The 17,050-nt window shown below is 38.8% G+C and overlaps 1 protein-coding gene across 2 annotated transcripts; it reads left to right on the top strand.

The window, feature by feature from the left end:
* Positions 1-1,311: 1,311 nt before the first annotated feature.
* Positions 1,312-17,010, top strand: fhl1a (four and a half LIM domains 1a). 2 transcript variants are annotated; one of them, XM_067599645.1, is made up of 6 exons: positions 1,312-1,407; positions 11,914-12,095; positions 13,519-13,696; positions 14,941-15,110; positions 15,310-15,496; positions 16,183-17,010. In XM_067599645.1, the coding sequence occupies exons 2-6, from the start codon at positions 11,940-11,942 to the stop codon at positions 16,335-16,337; spliced, it is 846 nt and encodes a 281-aa protein (XP_067455746.1). In that variant the 5' UTR covers positions 1,312-1,407; positions 11,914-11,939; the 3' UTR covers positions 16,338-17,010. The 2 variants fall into 2 exon arrangements, with proteins under 2 accessions (XP_067455746.1, XP_067455745.1); XM_067599644.1 differs by lacking the exon at positions 1,312-1,407 and adding an exon at positions 8,450-8,537.
* Positions 17,011-17,050: the final 40 nt, after the last annotated feature.

The following is a 17,050-nucleotide window of genomic DNA, read 5'->3' as shown; positions in this document are numbered from 1 at the left end:
AAATAGTAGTTTTAAAGGGCCACTTAGCTTACACTTGAGCAGATCTCGATCTCCCTCTCTCTCTCTCTCTCTCTCTCTCTCAACCGAAGACTAAGGTTATATTGTATAATGGTATTGAATCAAGTAAAAAGTCTCTATTTTACTTGTCATAAGAAAAGACTCCTTCACTAGATAAAAGATTAAAGCAGATTATTTATGTTGTGCATCTTCTATATTGCATTACAAATCATTTAGTAAGAACTGTAAAGCATTTTTTAACGTGTGTATCTCAATTCTCTCTTGTTATCATAAAATATATATTATATAACCTGCCCTCAATGTTGCACATATAGATGGTTAAACAAATCCAGCCCAGTGTTCATGACAGAAGTAGTTATCCACAATCCAAACATGTGGCTCTCAATAATATTGATCTCATGTCACAACAGTATTGAGGATGTTTGTTAATCACACCAACAGAGCAGTTGTGTGTTTACAGCCATGCAATGCTTTATTGGTTACAAGTTTATACCTCAAAAGAGGAACTTGGTGAAGAAATGTTAACTGAAACAGCAATCACTTACCATCCATTGCAGGTAAAAAATATATAAATTATATTTTGGCCTGTTTGAGTGACCCAGACATCCTTAAACACAACACATATGACCTTATAACCTAAAAACATTCCTTCATCCTTCAAGCTCTCCTTGGTTTAGAGTTAGGTGTGTATCTGTCGGTGGATAAATGGTGGATTGCAACAATCATTTCAGCCCCAGTGACACAGTTGAAATAAATGCTGACATCTGTATTACATAATCTAAACACCTTATGGGCATTTCATCATCGATTTGTTATTGTGGAGGGTCAACTCTGAGAGTTAAGCTTACAGGCTGCATGTATTTACTTTGGATTAAGAATGAGTCATCTTGATGTTATTCCTCTATTCATTACCAAAGAAGGAGACGACTGAGACCAATTCAGAAGTAGGACAAAAGTGTGTCGAGTTAACAAATGAGTCAATTTTTTTGTGAACAGCAGAAAAGCTGAAATGTTGCGTGGATAATTAATATCATAAGTGGAAATCCCTGCACGGCAGGCTTGCCTCTTGAACAAAAGGTAATTGTTAAGTCTGAGCGCTCGTTGATGCAGAAAAGTTATGACTTTATTTTCTTCATGATCCCATTTGCCTCCGTTGCAGGGCCAATGAGAATTTTACTAAGAGAGCTTGTAAATTCCTGGTTGAGGTCATTGTTTATGAGAGCTTACAGAGGTTTGGCACATATCCTGCAGTTTTTTTTTTCTTTTTTCTCTTCTGCTCCCTCTGTCTTTTAAAGCTGCGTTGCCTCCGCAGATTTTACCTCTTGGCCAAAACCACCGGACACACTGCTGGTGTCGACTGATCGGCGCTCATCTTTACGCTTCGGAGAGGTGAGTCCAAAACACAGCTTAACTAAGATTATCAAGCAGATGCCCACTTCAGTTCACCCTAGGTGATATAAAACAGCACGACAGAAGATTTTTTTGGATCAATTTACGCACAGGTGTAGTAAATGCGTAATTGCAGTTATTATCTTATCGGAAGGACGTTACGCAAATAATTTGAGTCAGTTTCGTCCTCGGGCACACAGATGGTGTATTTACTGAATATTAATGAAATAAGATAAGATTTACTTTATTCCACCCCACCATTTTGGGGTGGAATAAAGTGGTGTTGCGATGCGCAACAGGTGATGCGCTTTGTTTGTCACTGAAATGGCACGTATTTCAGATTATCTATAAATCTATATTTCCACGCAATATATTAATGTTTTTATTTCTTGAAGCAAGTTAACTGTTTAACTGTCTGTCTAAGTGTCTGTGCCACTGCTATTCTTATTCCCAGGGAGAATATTTCCTTTAAAAACAAAACCCTTGTTTATAACATCCTATATTATTAAGCTGAATTATCTATATAGCTGCAGGAAGCAATATAATACCATGTAATGCAGCCAAATACAATACCCTGAAATAAATAAGCCTATTGCTGAAGTTTATGGTTTTATCTTTAATCTTTGTTGTATTGGACTGTTGCTCACTTCACTGTAATTTTTGAAACCTAACTCCCTTACACATAAAGTCTCAATATAAACTGTACAAAACAATGCAATCCAATACCACGAGGTAGTAAAAGTGATGCAGCAGTATTGGATTGGATTGCATCGCATGTACATACAGTATATTATATTAAATGGTGTGTGAAGATATTAACATCTGTATAGTGAACAGCGGTGCCCAAACACATGTGACTATAAACCCTTAAAAACATACATCAGCATACTGCCTCCTCCCTTCTGGTTTGGGCAGCTGCCAAACCAAATGCATGATGTCATTAAAGAGACCTGGAGATTCTGGTTCTCCCAGTGGCTCCAGTATGACTTCACCATCCTCCAAAACCCATAAAAACGTTTTTACTTGACTGTTTTATAATTAATAATAATAAAAAAGTTATAAATAGCCTCTTTCAACTTAAACAGACTGCTCTTTCTCCAGGGGTTTAGTTTTTTGCTGCATCTTCTAAATCACTTTTAAGACTATAACGTGTATCTTAGAAGTATTTTTATTTTCAGTTTTTGATGTAAATGATGTAAAATCAACACAAAAGCAATTTATCATTCATTTATAGAGCCTGTAGTGTATAATTTATATCATCTTCAATGGGTCTGTTGTATGTCAGTGCCTGGGAGGTCTCCTTTCCATCAGCCCAGCAGCAGGACATTTGCCACACTGAGGCAACTGGAGGCTTTGGTGCCAGCAGTTTATTAGGCAGGGACATGCTTTTGTTGAGAAGACAGTTTCATCATTTCTTTTATCCTTGCAAATGGAGCAGAGAGAGAGAGAGAGCGAAAGAGAGAGAGAGAGGGTGTGCCTGAGTGTAGATGACGGAGTTGATGAAACACATGAAACAGCGCTTTCACCAGCCCAGCGCACTACTCCTAAATAGGCAATGCTGCTTGTTTCTCTGTGTGGGCTGAGCAAGCCTGAGTAGAAGCAATATGCTTACTTGCGGATGTTGAACCGCATGTCCTGTCTACTGCTGTCCTCACCCTTCTGTCCTCTTCAGCCAGACAACAAAAAAAGCCTCAGCTGAACTGCAGTTGGTTACTTTGTGAATAAATTGAAAGAGGTAGGACAGAAAATGAGACTAAGGGGATTTAATACCCTTTGTGAAATTTCTAAAAGAGAAGAAAGCCAATGTGTTCATGGTTTTATGCAGTGGTGGAAGTAGTTAGTATCTATACCACACGTACCACTCTGCAAGTAATAGTCCTGAATTCAAAATGCATAGGAAACATACACATGTATTATCAACATCAAAAGTACTCATTATGCAAAATGGCCCCACGCAGAGTGTTAATATTACAAATGCATTAACATGCAAGCAGCATTTTACTGTTTTAGTTTAGTAGTTGGTTGAGGTGGAGCTAATTTGCACTACTTTATACACTGTTAGGTACTTAAGTCTATAACAAATGGTCATATTTTAGAGGCCGATCATGTGTTTTGTATATAAAATTATCCTACAAAATTACTGTAGCTGTCAGACAACTAGAGTAAAGTAAAAAAAAAAGTACATTTCCCTCTGAAATGTAGTGATGTAGAGGTATAAAATAGCATAAAATTGAAATCCTCAAGTGATTTGATCTGCTTGATTGCTTGGATTGCACCTCATTTGTACGTCACTTTGGACAAAAGCATCTGCTATGTAAAGCATCTAAATGTAAAGAGAAAGTATCTCAAGGTTGTACTTAATTACAGTACTTGAGTATACTGTATGTACTTAGTTACTTTCCACCACTGATTTTATGATTGCTTTAAAATTACTACCACTATTTTATAATAAAACTACTCAAGCTCAACTAACCAGAGCAAGAAATGATATCACACAACCAAGACTTGATAATTTAGGTGGGAGAATGAAGGCAGAGGGATTAAAAATGCTGTCCTTCCATCTTTTAATCATTTTTATATACAAACTGAAAGTCTAATGTGGTATCACTATGACGTTTTGAGGGTTGACTAATGTAAATCTTGACCTATAATCCTCAAATGTGACAGACTGAAATGCTTTGTCCATCAAGAACATGTTTTGTGATGTTTCATGTCTCTTTTCTGAAATACTGAACCCATAGTCATGATTACAGTAAGGTTTCCTCTTCCCTGTAACATATTGCTTGACACATCAGCAGAAGGGAATGAGAAGCCTGAATCATGTGAGACCAATGAGAGCTGAAGTGAAGGCTTTATCTGACTGTACTTGTGTGTGTGAGTGTGTGTGTGTGTGTGTGTGTGTGTGTGTGTGTGTGTGTGTGTGTGTGTGTGTGTGTGTGTGTTAGCAACATTTCTATCCAAGACATATCCTTTGGACAGTAGTGTTACTGTGTTGATAGAGTTCCCCTCATGGCCTTTTGTCTACACTTATTTGACCTCAGTGTGTCTGGGTCTTGCAGCCACACCCTGATATCTTAAGCTGCTCGGTGGTCTTATGTCCATGTTGTAACACAGCTCAGTGTGTTCACAGATGAGAGTGTGTGTCTGTGCTGTTGTCTTGTTGCTGTGTTTTTCTGTGTGTGCATGGTGAGTCATTGTTCCCCTGACAGAGATAGTGTGGCTCAGTCTGTCATTGCTCTGTCTGCTCACAAACCAGATATGGAGGGTGACTGAGACACATGGATGTCCAGGGCGAGAGGTCATGTTGAGAAATGAGCTCTCAGACACACACAGGCTGGGCTTTTGTTGCTGTTGGTAACAGTGAGGAGAGGGTGGCTGCTTGTTCTAGTCATACTGAGCCATTTGATCTCATTTATTCAGGAAGTACAGGCCAGATTTCCTGTTTTTCTGTGACGCCAAACCGCAAATCTACCACTTAGGGAGGTGATAGGTGATAGGACTGTAGCCAAGAGACAACACCTAATGAAAAATGTATAATATGCATTGCATGTCATGATAGAATGTGTTTCAAGGGCACACACTGCATGTGTGAGAGTGTATCACTGTTTATTTCCATTAGTGGCAATTTAGAGCCTTTTGTATCAAAATGGAGAAATGGAAAATTAGTTGCATTACTAGCAACGTAATAATGGTGGTTATCTCATTTGGAAAAAATATATATTTATAGTTTTGTTTATTGAAACCAGATGTACATACTTTATATTAGTGCTGAACAGAAAGAACACGAAGAGAATCTATAAACAAACATGTCCTGCAGCTTAAAAAGCTAATTTAACAACTTGTATTTAAACAAGAAGTGTTAACGTGTTAATTACAACAGCTCGTCAGGCAAACTTTATCATTGGCAAGTTTTCACTGACTTTGTGATTCCATCGTTAGACTTTTGGTGTTGTTCATATTAAATTTCAAAGCAGGAAACATGTTTTTTTCTGATAAAGTAAATGACTCTTGAATGCAGCACAAGAAAGCCTTACCAAGAAGACCAAAGATAATGCAATATATTGCCCATATTTGGTATCAGTGGATATATTCGGTTTCATGTGCCACCTTGCATGCTGCAAAGTAAATACATTGTCAACAAAACTCCTCAGGAAACACTTGCACTAATATGTTATTTGGCTACTACAGGGTAGATGATAATGATAGTATTCTCCCATTTTCAAGCTACCTGCTTAAAAACCTAGATCCTTCACATATAAAGTCTATGACATAGACCAAGAAGATGCAAGTAAGAAATGTTTCAGATCACGAAAACATGTCAGTTTTGCTTGCAGAGAGTTTTTTTCCCCTGAAGAACATTAATTGTTCATTCATCTATAAATCTGTTTCACATATGGGATGTTCAATGTTTTCATCTTGCACATTTTGAAATATATAACTTTTATGGTCAAGAATTTTACTCCATTTGGTTCCACTAACACTTGGCTAAATTGACTGACAGAAAATTAAGATGTTTGTGTTGAACAAGTGTGTAAAATGTCACTTTCAAGTCAAAAGCTCAGGCTTCAGCCTGTTCTCAATGCTTCATTTGCAAAGTTACATCTCCATCAAACTGACATCAGATTGTTCGCACATTCCGACAAACGGCTGTCTGTTCCGTAGCCTTTGTTGCACATTTGCAAGTTTGTTCCACGTGTTTTTTGCGTTGTCTACTCACATATTTCAGATCGGATTCGGGCTGGAACATTTAGGGATGTATTTGGGAAGTTTATATTTCAAGTAAACAGTGAGAAGAAGAAGGGAAATCCGACTACTACTGTTTGTTTATGTAGCCTCTGGAGCTGGAAGCTAACCAACCAGAACAGAGTGGGCTCATCAGGAGGGGGGCCTTAAAGAGACAGGAGCTAAAACGGCCTGTTTCAGACAGAGGCTGAACTGATGGGCTGCATAAAGGACCAGTATAAGATAAATAAGGTGTTTTTTGAATTGTAAATCATGCAAAGATATTACAGTACAGCCCCAGAATATAAATATAGACCTGGAAATATGCATGATATGTCCTTTTTAACACAGGGGATTATGTACTGGGCAATTCATGTTGACCATATTAGACCACAATTATATTGGTCCAACTCTGTAGACAACATTTCATGCTCATAGTATTTGTTCTATTCATCATTGTTGTCATAATCATCATTATTCCATCTGTCAACACTTAGATTAGATATAGTTTTGTCATTGGTTCAGTCTTCTGCCCCACCTCTGACTGTCAAAATCCTCATTAAACACTTTGAGGAACCAGAAAATCCATAATAACAAGAATAAAGACACAAAGTCGGAAAGATGTGAAATGGGGGGAGAGTTGATTACTTAATTTCTCATTAGGGTTTAAACAATTTGAAACAAGGAGAACAATATGACTTTAATCAGGTGTGTAAAGAAATAGAGCAGGAAGACCAGATTTCCTGATGAAACACACAGCAGATCTTCTACGAGGGAGGCTTCTGTAGGCTTTGAGTCATGGCGCCTTCTTGGTCATTAATTACTCTTTGTGGGTTTAGGATAATTGGATGAGAGATTATAAAAGGGGTCAAACGTAATGCTGTGTTCTATGGTAATGGACCAAATCAAATCAATAATTACAACCAGATGCCCGAGTACAAACACACACAGAGATACAGATACACAGATAGCTCAGTGCATTGATTTGTTTTGTGTCTGATATATGAAATAGTTTATTCAATATAGTTAAGAAATGAGTCTATCCTTTTAAATTGGATGTATCATGGTTCCTCCTGCTGATGTAAGTGATTTTAGCAAGAGTCTAACCTTCTACTGTAATTTACTTTATGCCTCACAAGTTTCCTCTCATTCTCATAATGATCCCATATTTCTTTATTCAAGGTTGTCTGACTCTAGACGCCTAAAACAATCAGAATAAAGTGCCATCTGTGGTGCCACATTTACTCTACTGCAGAATAGATGATGATGATGATCATCATCATGATAGTTACTGTTGTGTTAATACACAATATACACTTAAAAATGTTGAACTCATACTAAAGGGCCACTCCTCCAATTTTAAACATTCAGTTTAGTCTTCTTTGGCTCTGATGGAGCTTTCCAAAGGCTGAAAAAATAACCTCTAGTGATGTCATCAGGGTTATCAAGGCCACTAAAAAACACGGGTTAGGGTGAGGATTTTTTCCTTCTTGTTCCTTCCTGCAGAATGATGTATGTGCAGAGTTTGACACTAGACGGCTGTTTTCACATTCATCTCCTGAAGGTGGAAATTTTTTCTCTGTGCTCACTAAAAATCTCCATTAATTAGGTGGTATAGTTTCAAGAGAATCTGTGTGTACATATATCATCTTTACTACATACTGTATTTTCTTTACTAATACCTGCAACACAGTATTATTATATAGAAGAATTCATCACTGACAACAAACTGTCTTTCTTTTTTCTCCTATTCAAAATATTCTTCTCTGGCTTGCTTTATAGTTTCGTTTTTAACATACGTCTTATTTTTTGGGAAAGTTGATATATAGTTTTTCACATACAGTATATGTATACACACATAGACAAGAACATATAAGAAGAGACTTATATAACACTCCACATTGTCCCTCCTCAGTTCAGTCAATGATATCAACTAGCTCCTCTTGTGAGTCATCCCTTTGAGTTATGATGTTAAGTGATCCAGTATGTCATCTGTACATGTTCTGAACAGTCTAACAAAATATTTTATGTCAGTGCATTGGGAGTATCTATTATCCCTCATGGCCATCAGTCAAAATCTTCAGACTGTTTCTTTCTTTTTTTTACTTTCTGATGTTACAGCAGTGGAATCCAATCTATCACCTAATCTACTGTGTCCCCTCTCTCATCCGCTCGATTCTCTGATGCATACCCTAAAAAGGAATGGAGGGGCGAAGGTTGGATTTGGACATGGAGTTGGGGGTGTGTACAGGTCACAGAGGGGTATATACAGCCCCCCATAACTTAACAAGGCATATGGTCTCTGGGTTTGACCGTCTGTGGATGCTACTGTCTCCTCCTGTCCTTGTGTTGCTTTCTTTTCTGCTCTTCCTCCTGACTGGAACCAAACATGACTTTCAGACACTCAGGTACGGATGCTAAAAAAGTGAGGTTAAATGATGCTACATGATTGGATTTGATACCTTGTAATCAGGTGAAAGTTTTAAAACCTGTGTACTATTGGCGTGCCTTTTTTCAAAGCTCAGGGAGAATTTGGCATAGATTTAAAACAAAAAGCAACAGGTAGCCAGTGTAGCGAACCCAGGATTGGTGAAATGTGATCATGTTTCCTAGACCGAGTTAAAATCCTGGCAGCAGAGTTTTTGAGCTGGAGGAAAGAGAGGGATTTTTTGCTGATGCCAGAGAGCAGGGAATTACAGTACTCCAATAGACTGGTTATGAAAGCATGAATGACAGTTTCCAGATTTCTGGCAGAAAGAAATGGTCTAATCCTTGAAATGTTTCTGAGATGACAAAAGCAGCATTGAACCATTGAATTACATGTTTTTCTAGGCTGAAGTTTTGATCAAAAAACACACCAACATTTCTGCAATGCTGAGTTATTGAATGAGATAGTGAACAAAGACTGTTCATATTGGGTTGTTTGTACTGTCTTGACCTATAATTAATATCTCTGGCTTATCAGTGTTTAGCTGCAGGAAATTTTGTGACATCCACTTGTGGATGTCATGCAGACAGGTTAACGGGTTGACATTGCTCTGAAAGTTGTTTTCAGGGTCACAGTTTAGATAGATCTCAGTATCATCTGCGTAAAAATGGAAACTGATGCCTCTGGGCACCTCGCAGTGAACACCCATTGTAGGACCTGGAATCAGTGATACCAATACAGAAACGTCTGTCTTCTTGAGAGGGCCTGAATCATTTCAGAGCAGTACCACTGATACCAGCCCGGTTTTCAAGATGGTCCAAGAGGATATCATGGTCAGTGGTATTGAATGCTTCGCTTAGGTCCAGGAGAACACGAATGGATTTATGGTCAGCATCAGCTGACAGGAATCTTTTTCAGTATTATGTTTTTTTCCAAGAGTACCCACACACTAAATCAAAGCTTCCTTTAATATTATTTGCAATGTTTCGAACAACTGCAAGTCTTCCTCAAGCAAACAGATGTAACAATATAAACTAAGCTCAAAGGTCCATTCAGTTTTTTGGAGCTTTTTGTTGATGTTTTGTTGATGCTTCTCCAGTAAAATGAATTGTGGCAACGCTTGAATGCATGAGTCTAAAATCCCTTTCTCTGGTGGGATGGAGCTGTTTAATTATTATATCCTAAATTTTAGTCCATTATACTGTGTTATTTTGATGCATTTCCTTTTAATTTAGGTAAAAAAATAAACCACAAAGTGATTTTTTTAAACACAGACATTTTTTTTAATGAGCACTTAAATTTGAAGGAGTATTTATTCGTAGATGACCTAAAAGCTGATTAATGCCTTTCTTTTTACTCATAACAGTATGAATAATTTGGAATTTCTGGAACAAACAATTGAAACTTCTACTATGGTCAAATAAATGATAAATGAACTAATGATTTATAATAACATCATATCATAAAAATATCATTCTTGTAGTAGAAATATGGGGTCTAATATTTGTAGCGTTCTTCCATTTCTAATTTCATGATGCATATTGGATGATTGAAGAACATCTTGTCTTATTTTGTTGTAATACTGATTTTTCATTCTTTCTTTCCTGCATAACACTATAATAACAGGATGCGATGGTGTTAAAATGACCTGAGTTTGTAGGAGGTCTATTTTTAAGATGACACACTGTCATTACCAAGGTGGCAGAGAATGGAAAATTTCGACACTGTGTTTGCTTCTGTTTGTAGCTGCTGGTTGGCTGATATACTGTAGGTCACTCTGTCTTTGATCCAGTCTATCTCACACCACTCTGACTCACCGCTCAAACTGGTCCCTAACTGACCTTTCTGGCTTAAGAGGACTCCTCCTCCAAGGGACCACAGTAGCAGACTCGCCTCTCCCTCCACAGCTTAGCAACGGTACATACCATGCCTGTTTGACAGGGGGCAGCTGTCACACTGCTTGTAACAAAAGATTAAAGTACTGGATAAGTCTCAGCTGGAACCACAATGACTGTGTGGTCCCAGTAGTCTGCATCCTTCTCCATTTATCCCCTCTGGAAGGTCAATGCACTTTAAATAGACACTCCATGTCTAAAATAGATCTGCCTGAGCTCAGTAATGATACCCGAGTGTTGTATGTGTGATTTGACTGTGTTGGACTGGCTTGTTTTAGTGCCATAATAGAGGTGAGAATAGGCGACGCGGGGTGTGTCAGGGCCCAGTCATAAGGCCAGCTTTTATCCCGGGAGCACAGCTGCAGATAGTTCTCTTGCTCCAAACAGTTTCCTATCTATCTGTCCATCCATCCAAACACACACGAGGAGTGCATACCGCGCTCCGGGAGGCTCATCTCTTCACATGGCTGTTGACCACATCTCACTTAAATAGCTTCAGTCCCCTTTCATAAATATTTTCCTTGCTCCTATGGTTACTAGGACAAAATGCCATTCCGTCCATTGTTTCCCCCATCGCTCCTGTCGTAACCTACTGACTGGATTAAAATGATATTTGTCGCATGGAATAAATCACTTTTTCTGAAGTTCACACACTGGTCAGCTGTCCCTCAGCTCTGACATCCTGTGGGAGAGAGAAGCTTTAGCAGCAACAGTGATGCAGATAAAGCATAATGTGTCCTCACTCCACCCTACGCACAGCTGTTCCAGGAAACTACTCAGTCTGCTCCCAGCGGATGCTGCCTGTGATGGAAGCACAGGAATGTTGATGTATGAAGGAACAAGCCAACTCAGTTTACAGTGTTTACACTAACAGCCAATAAAATGACCAGGCTAAAATGCGGACAAAGGAGAGAGGTCGGGTTCAGGGAATGAGCCAGACTAAAAATATGACCTAAGCTTTCCAGGGAAAGCTTGATAAAAAAGTCTGCAGGCATGCAGACAACAACAAGACATCTGTGGGCTGCTTTTTTACCTCACCCACACTTCCATCATCAGTTTGGTATGCTGTTAGAGCTGTACCTCACTGTTTCTCATATTAAGGGGAAAACAGGTAAATGTACTTCCTCCATTGCAGACTGTCCACTTTCTGCTTTGATCTGTTCTGCATTTGAGGGTGTAAAGGTCAGATGTACATTAGTAGCCTTGGATCCTGTCATTTCATATGAAAAAAAAAAAAAAAAAAAAATTGTATTTATATCAACTATCTTGTGTCTGACATGCTTCATGTATAAATTGAGTTGAGTTGCTGAATGGGATGTCTAGCTCCAGCTTGCATTGTTCATTGAAACTTGGTCATGATAAAAAAGGCAACACTGTCCCCATCTGGTGTTTAATGGAAAACCTCCAGCCTTGTAGAAGCTCAGTATTACCACTGTCTGACAGTCTTGTGTGTTTTTACAGGTCCCCGGAGTTATCTTACCTCCACCATGACTGATCGCTTCGACTGCTACTACTGCCGTGACAACCTGCACGGGAAGAAGTATGTGAAGAAGGACGACAAGCACGTGTGCACCAAGTGTTTTGATAAGCTCTGTGCCAACACCTGCGCAGAGTGCAGACGCCCCATTGGTGCTGATTCCAAGGTGAAAACACAGTCTGTATAAGAGTGCGAGTGATGGACAAAGAATGAATGAGTGAAGGAGGAAATATAAAATATATCAACAAAAAGGACCATAGAGGTCACTCTGGTCAGTGCAGACAGATGAAATTTGTTTACCATTCAAAACATGATAAACAGAAATGTTTAATGGTGATTGTGATGATTGTAATTTCTGGATACATTTCTGTTTATCATGCTTTAAATAGTAGTTAAAGTCAATAAATTAATATTACTGTGTCATTCACTTGCTATATTGCCATATTAAACCCACATATTATCGAAATTTAGTCCAGTACAAATCATTTTACATTAATCGAAGTTTCAGAACTTTTTTCGGTTTTTAGTTGTTATCCCAAGTGACTTTTTAATTTTTGTTTCTTGTGAAAATACACATCTACACATGAGTCCTGGTGATAGCAAGTGAATATACTTTTGTACACTCATACAGATGTACACAAGTAAAAAAAATGTCACTAAACAAGTGTTCACAAGAAGTCATAATTAGCTCCATTTCCCTTATATTTTTCTATAGACATTAAGAATTAGAATAAATGCTTAAATGTCACATTAATGTACATGCATCTATCCATTTGTTCCTGTGACACAAAGAAAATCACAGAGAGCATGAAATTTTTAAGTGAAAAACAGTAGATTTATGGTCTGCTCACATGACTTATTCTCAGCAGACATTTTAAGGTGTTGCTCATAACATTAACGATGGCTCTGTTGTATTCAAGTGTCCCAGTAAGCCATGACAGTGTGACAATGAGCTAGCATGCACAACACCAGGACCGTGAAACCAAAGCAGCTAAATGGAATTCAGCCATCATTAATTTGATCATTTACACCTGTGCTTTTGTTAAAATTTCTTCTGTTATTAAGTGCTATCCACCTTGAATTATAAAACATCTATGGATTTTATTGGGTTAATACAAAGATAACAAGAGATTAAGTAAAGGACATAAAGTGAGAATGTATCTGTGTGTGTGTGTGTGTGTGTGTTTCATCAGTCATCTCTTATCTGTTCAAAGTGCTCTCAGGCTTCAGCTGTTACACGGTCTGAGCTCTGTCTCTCCTCTAACAGTGGCCTCTGCTTCCAAAATCCTCTCACCACTCAGTCACAGGCAGTTAAACGTGTGAAAAAGAAGTGTCATTAGTACTAATGGGGCTTAAATACTGTACTTTATATCACATTTTCACCATCTAAGTCCCCCTAACTCCTTCATGCCTCACCACATCCCAGTTCACTTCATCTCCACTTTAATGCCTGCCACATGGGCTTGTTCTGCATTCTGGCCCCGAGCCTCAGTCCACATGATGAGTAAACAAACTCCACTTTAATGAGGTCTGCCTGAGGACTTAGCGAGGGCACCTCCGCTCACCCTTCGCTTCCTCTCTGTGTTCAGGAGCTGCACCATAAGAACCGCTACTGGCATGAGGACTGTTTCCGCTGTGCCAAGTGCTACAAGCCACTGGCCAGTGAGCCGTTCAGCGCCAGGGACGACGGCAAGATAATGTGTGGCAAGTGCGGCTCCCGGGAGGATGGCAACCGGTGCCAGGGCTGCTACAAGGTCGTCATGCCAGGTGGGTTTGCAGTTATAATCAGGGCCGGCCCTGACTGTTTAGAAAGATTTAGATTGGAGCCCCAAAAAAAGTGCAACCTCTAATTCAAGAACTTCAGATATGATATCACACTAAAATCAGTTGCCACAATGGTAACTCCAGCCCAGACAAAGTCCTCCCAGTCCAGGCCAGCTTTTAGGAATTATGGGCTGCAGGATACAATTTTTCAAATATGGCCCCACATCCACACCCACTCCAGTAGCACCACAACCACCACCCACCCTTAGCTCTAATACCAACACAGGCAATTTCAAATACATTGGCCTTGTAGTGACACTAATGGAGTCTCTAACAACCATTTCAGACACTCACGGGCAACTCAGTTATTCTTTCTTTTCTTTAAAATTACACTGTGGCAAAAAGGCAAGTAGGAGTCAAGGTGCCATTCAATGAGTGTTGGTGGGATTGCCTGAGGTAGCACATAAAGTTTGGTGGCTGTCGTGCAAAAACTGACTGAGACTGAAAAAACAAAAAGCAGTTGTTTTTTTTCTGACATGAGGACTCCTGAACAGTTCAATATGTTCCCTGAAGAGCTCAGTTTTACTACATCTGTATCATCTTTTCAATCTCTTAGAATTCACATTAATTCAACTGCTTTGCTACTCAATATAAGCTCTGTTTTGACTTTGCTTTGATATAATTTTGCTCTATATAAAGTACTGTGTAATTTAATCAAGTGCTATATAAAGGGAGGGTATTAATATAGTTACTCCCAAGCTCCTAGAATAGCTGGCTTCATCATTTATGCCACTTGGTATCCACTGATATCTCTAAACAAGCAGCAGCCTGCTGTTGGGTCATTATAGCCAAAACTTTGTTCAAACCCACAGAACTTTATTTAAAGTTCCTGAAGTTTGTAAAGCAGTATAGATTTAGAGAAATGCGAAAAAACTATGCACAGAACATGCAGAATATTTCCATTTGATGGAAAGATGCAGTCATAAAAACATGGAGTCTTTGTAAACATTATATCACTTAAATGAAGAGCTGGAAGAAACTGATACATAATATATATTACTGTCAGACAGTGTGGAATAAAGTGAGTTAAACAATGATTTTAAAGCTACTAACAAGGAGACAAAAGGTCAAAACTGTATGTTGAGGAATTGAATTCTATTAATTTCTAGCCCAGATGGTTATTTTGATCTCATCCACACCAACTCAAAGCCACACACTTCAACACATTTTGTTTGTGTGTGTTTCAGGATCCCAGAACGTGGAGTACAAGAACAAGTTGTGGCACGAGGAATGCTTCACCTGCTTTGATTGCAAGCAGCCAATCCGCACACAGAGCTTCCTGGCCAAGGGTGATGATATCTACTGTGTCCCCTGCCATGACAAGAAGTTTGCCAAGAAATGCTTCCACTGCAAGCAGGTACAAACACTGATTGTATCGTTAATGTATTTTGTGTGTGTTATTTAGTGTGCATGTTAATACACAATAGAGTTTGAAATTGTGAATATAATCTATGTAAAATAAAACTAAAGGTGCTATAGGTAGGTTACTTTACCCGTTACATCAGAATGAATGATCTTCCAGTATCATGACCAAAGTATTCCTCTGCCCCTCTAAGGCCATCACCTCCGGAGGGATCAGCTACCAGGACCAGCCCTGGCACTCTGAGTGTTTCGTGTGCCAAACCTGCCGTAAGCCTCTGGCGGGAGCTCGCTTCACCTCCCATGAGACCGGATTCTACTGTGTGGACTGCTACAAGACTGATGTGGCCAAGAAGTGCCATGGCTGCAAGAACCCTATCACAGGTCAGGCCCAGCATGCACAGATGTTCCTGAGTGTTTGAGTATTGAGTTGCAAACACACTGGGGTTGTCTTGAGTGTACACAATGGGAGGATTAATGGAAAAATCTGCCACCAAAAACATTGAACACTTTCTTCTTTAGGCATAATTATAGAGACAGTTCATGTCCATAGAGGAGGCAGAGGCCAGTCTCTCCACTGACAGATGACTCAATATACCATGATGCAATAGGGCCACAAGGAAGAGCTGTAACTGACAGAATGATGATATACTATAATGAGACATTTTATCAATGTGATTCACAGCAGAGAAATTGGATTGTTTTTCTAATTCATTTTCTACCTGCCCCTTTTAAGTTTATTTTATACTTTGGTAGACAAAGTCTGGGTTTGAGATACACGTTTGAAAACCAATTTTACTTTTTCTGACAGCCATCGTACCAAACATTCTGTATACACTAAAGTGCAGAGATAGTTCACAGCGTCATATTTGATCCACACACTGGAATTCAAACTTCCTTATTTAAATATACTGACAAAGCCTTAAAAAAGAGCTTAAATTCCAGATTTAAGATCTCAAATTCTTCATCATTAAAGCTGAATCTGTGCTGAATGTTAGGACAGTTTGGAAGAATTGTTTGAATATCACTTCTTGTGCTGCTGACTGACAGAAGTCCCTCTGTCTCTGCAGGATTCGGCCATGGCACCAATGTGGTGAACTACGAGGGATACTCCTGGCATGAGTATTGCTTCAACTGCAAGAAGTGCTGCCTCTCCTTGGCCAATAAGCGCTTCGTCATCACTGGAGATCATATCCACTGCCCTGACTGTGCTAAGAAACTGTGAGCTGCACAGTCACCTGTGCAGAGGTTTTAAAATTTAAAGTGGAATTACACCAAAACTGACTTTTTGACTGTTACTTTTCAAAAGAACATTTTCTCATAAAAATGTTTGAGTGATGAATTAGAGGCCTTGAAATATTAGAAATGTAATTCCAGCTGCTGAAATAGCATAAAAAAGTCAAAACAGTCAATTTTGGTGAAACGTCTCTTTATGAGGATGAAAGACTAGAGGCTATTTCAACTAAATATGCATTAGCTTGACTCATTTTTCTTCATATATGTAAATGCAACATGTGTCAGTGTCAGGGTTTGATACTACCATGCAAACAGAATTCCTTAATAGGGATTATGATATGCACTATTAGTCTAGTCTAATTCAGGATTCTGTGCAAAAGCCTTTTCAGTGCCTTACTGGAATCTAGAGGGAATGATTTGCTTTTTACATTTGCACTGCTGCTCATACATATCAGCTTTGATTAATAGTCTGTTACATCTCTGAATATTTGAATAGATTATGAGATCTTTATTAATGTTTAGAGTGAATTTGAAATATAAATTAGATTTTTTTCAGACTGATGCTGCAATATAAACTGCTGAAATATAAACTGCTCATGTATTCAAGACTTTTTGGGTGAAGTTCAATGCAAAACAAGAATAAACGAGGAAGTGATCTGAAAGTCTCTTGTTTCTCTACAGGAAGAAATTAGCAACATTGCA

This window comes from Thunnus thynnus, chromosome 9, assembly GCF_963924715.1.
Source record: "Thunnus thynnus chromosome 9, fThuThy2.1, whole genome shotgun sequence".
Taxonomy (NCBI): domain Eukaryota; kingdom Metazoa; phylum Chordata; class Actinopteri; order Scombriformes; family Scombridae; genus Thunnus; species Thunnus thynnus.
This window is presented reverse-complemented; position numbering and strand designations above follow the sequence as displayed.

What these genes read in the sequence shown, in the direction of transcription:
- fhl1a (XM_067599644.1), top strand. An exon ending in CCATTGGTGCTGATTCCAAG is followed by an intron (nt 12,096 to 13,518) that starts GTGAAAACACAG and finishes CTCTGTGTTCAG; the next exon opens with GAGCTGCACCATAAGAACCG. An exon ending in AATGCTTCCACTGCAAGCAG is followed by an intron (nt 15,111 to 15,309) that starts GTACAAACACTG and finishes TGCCCCTCTAAG; the next exon opens with GCCATCACCTCCGGAGGGAT.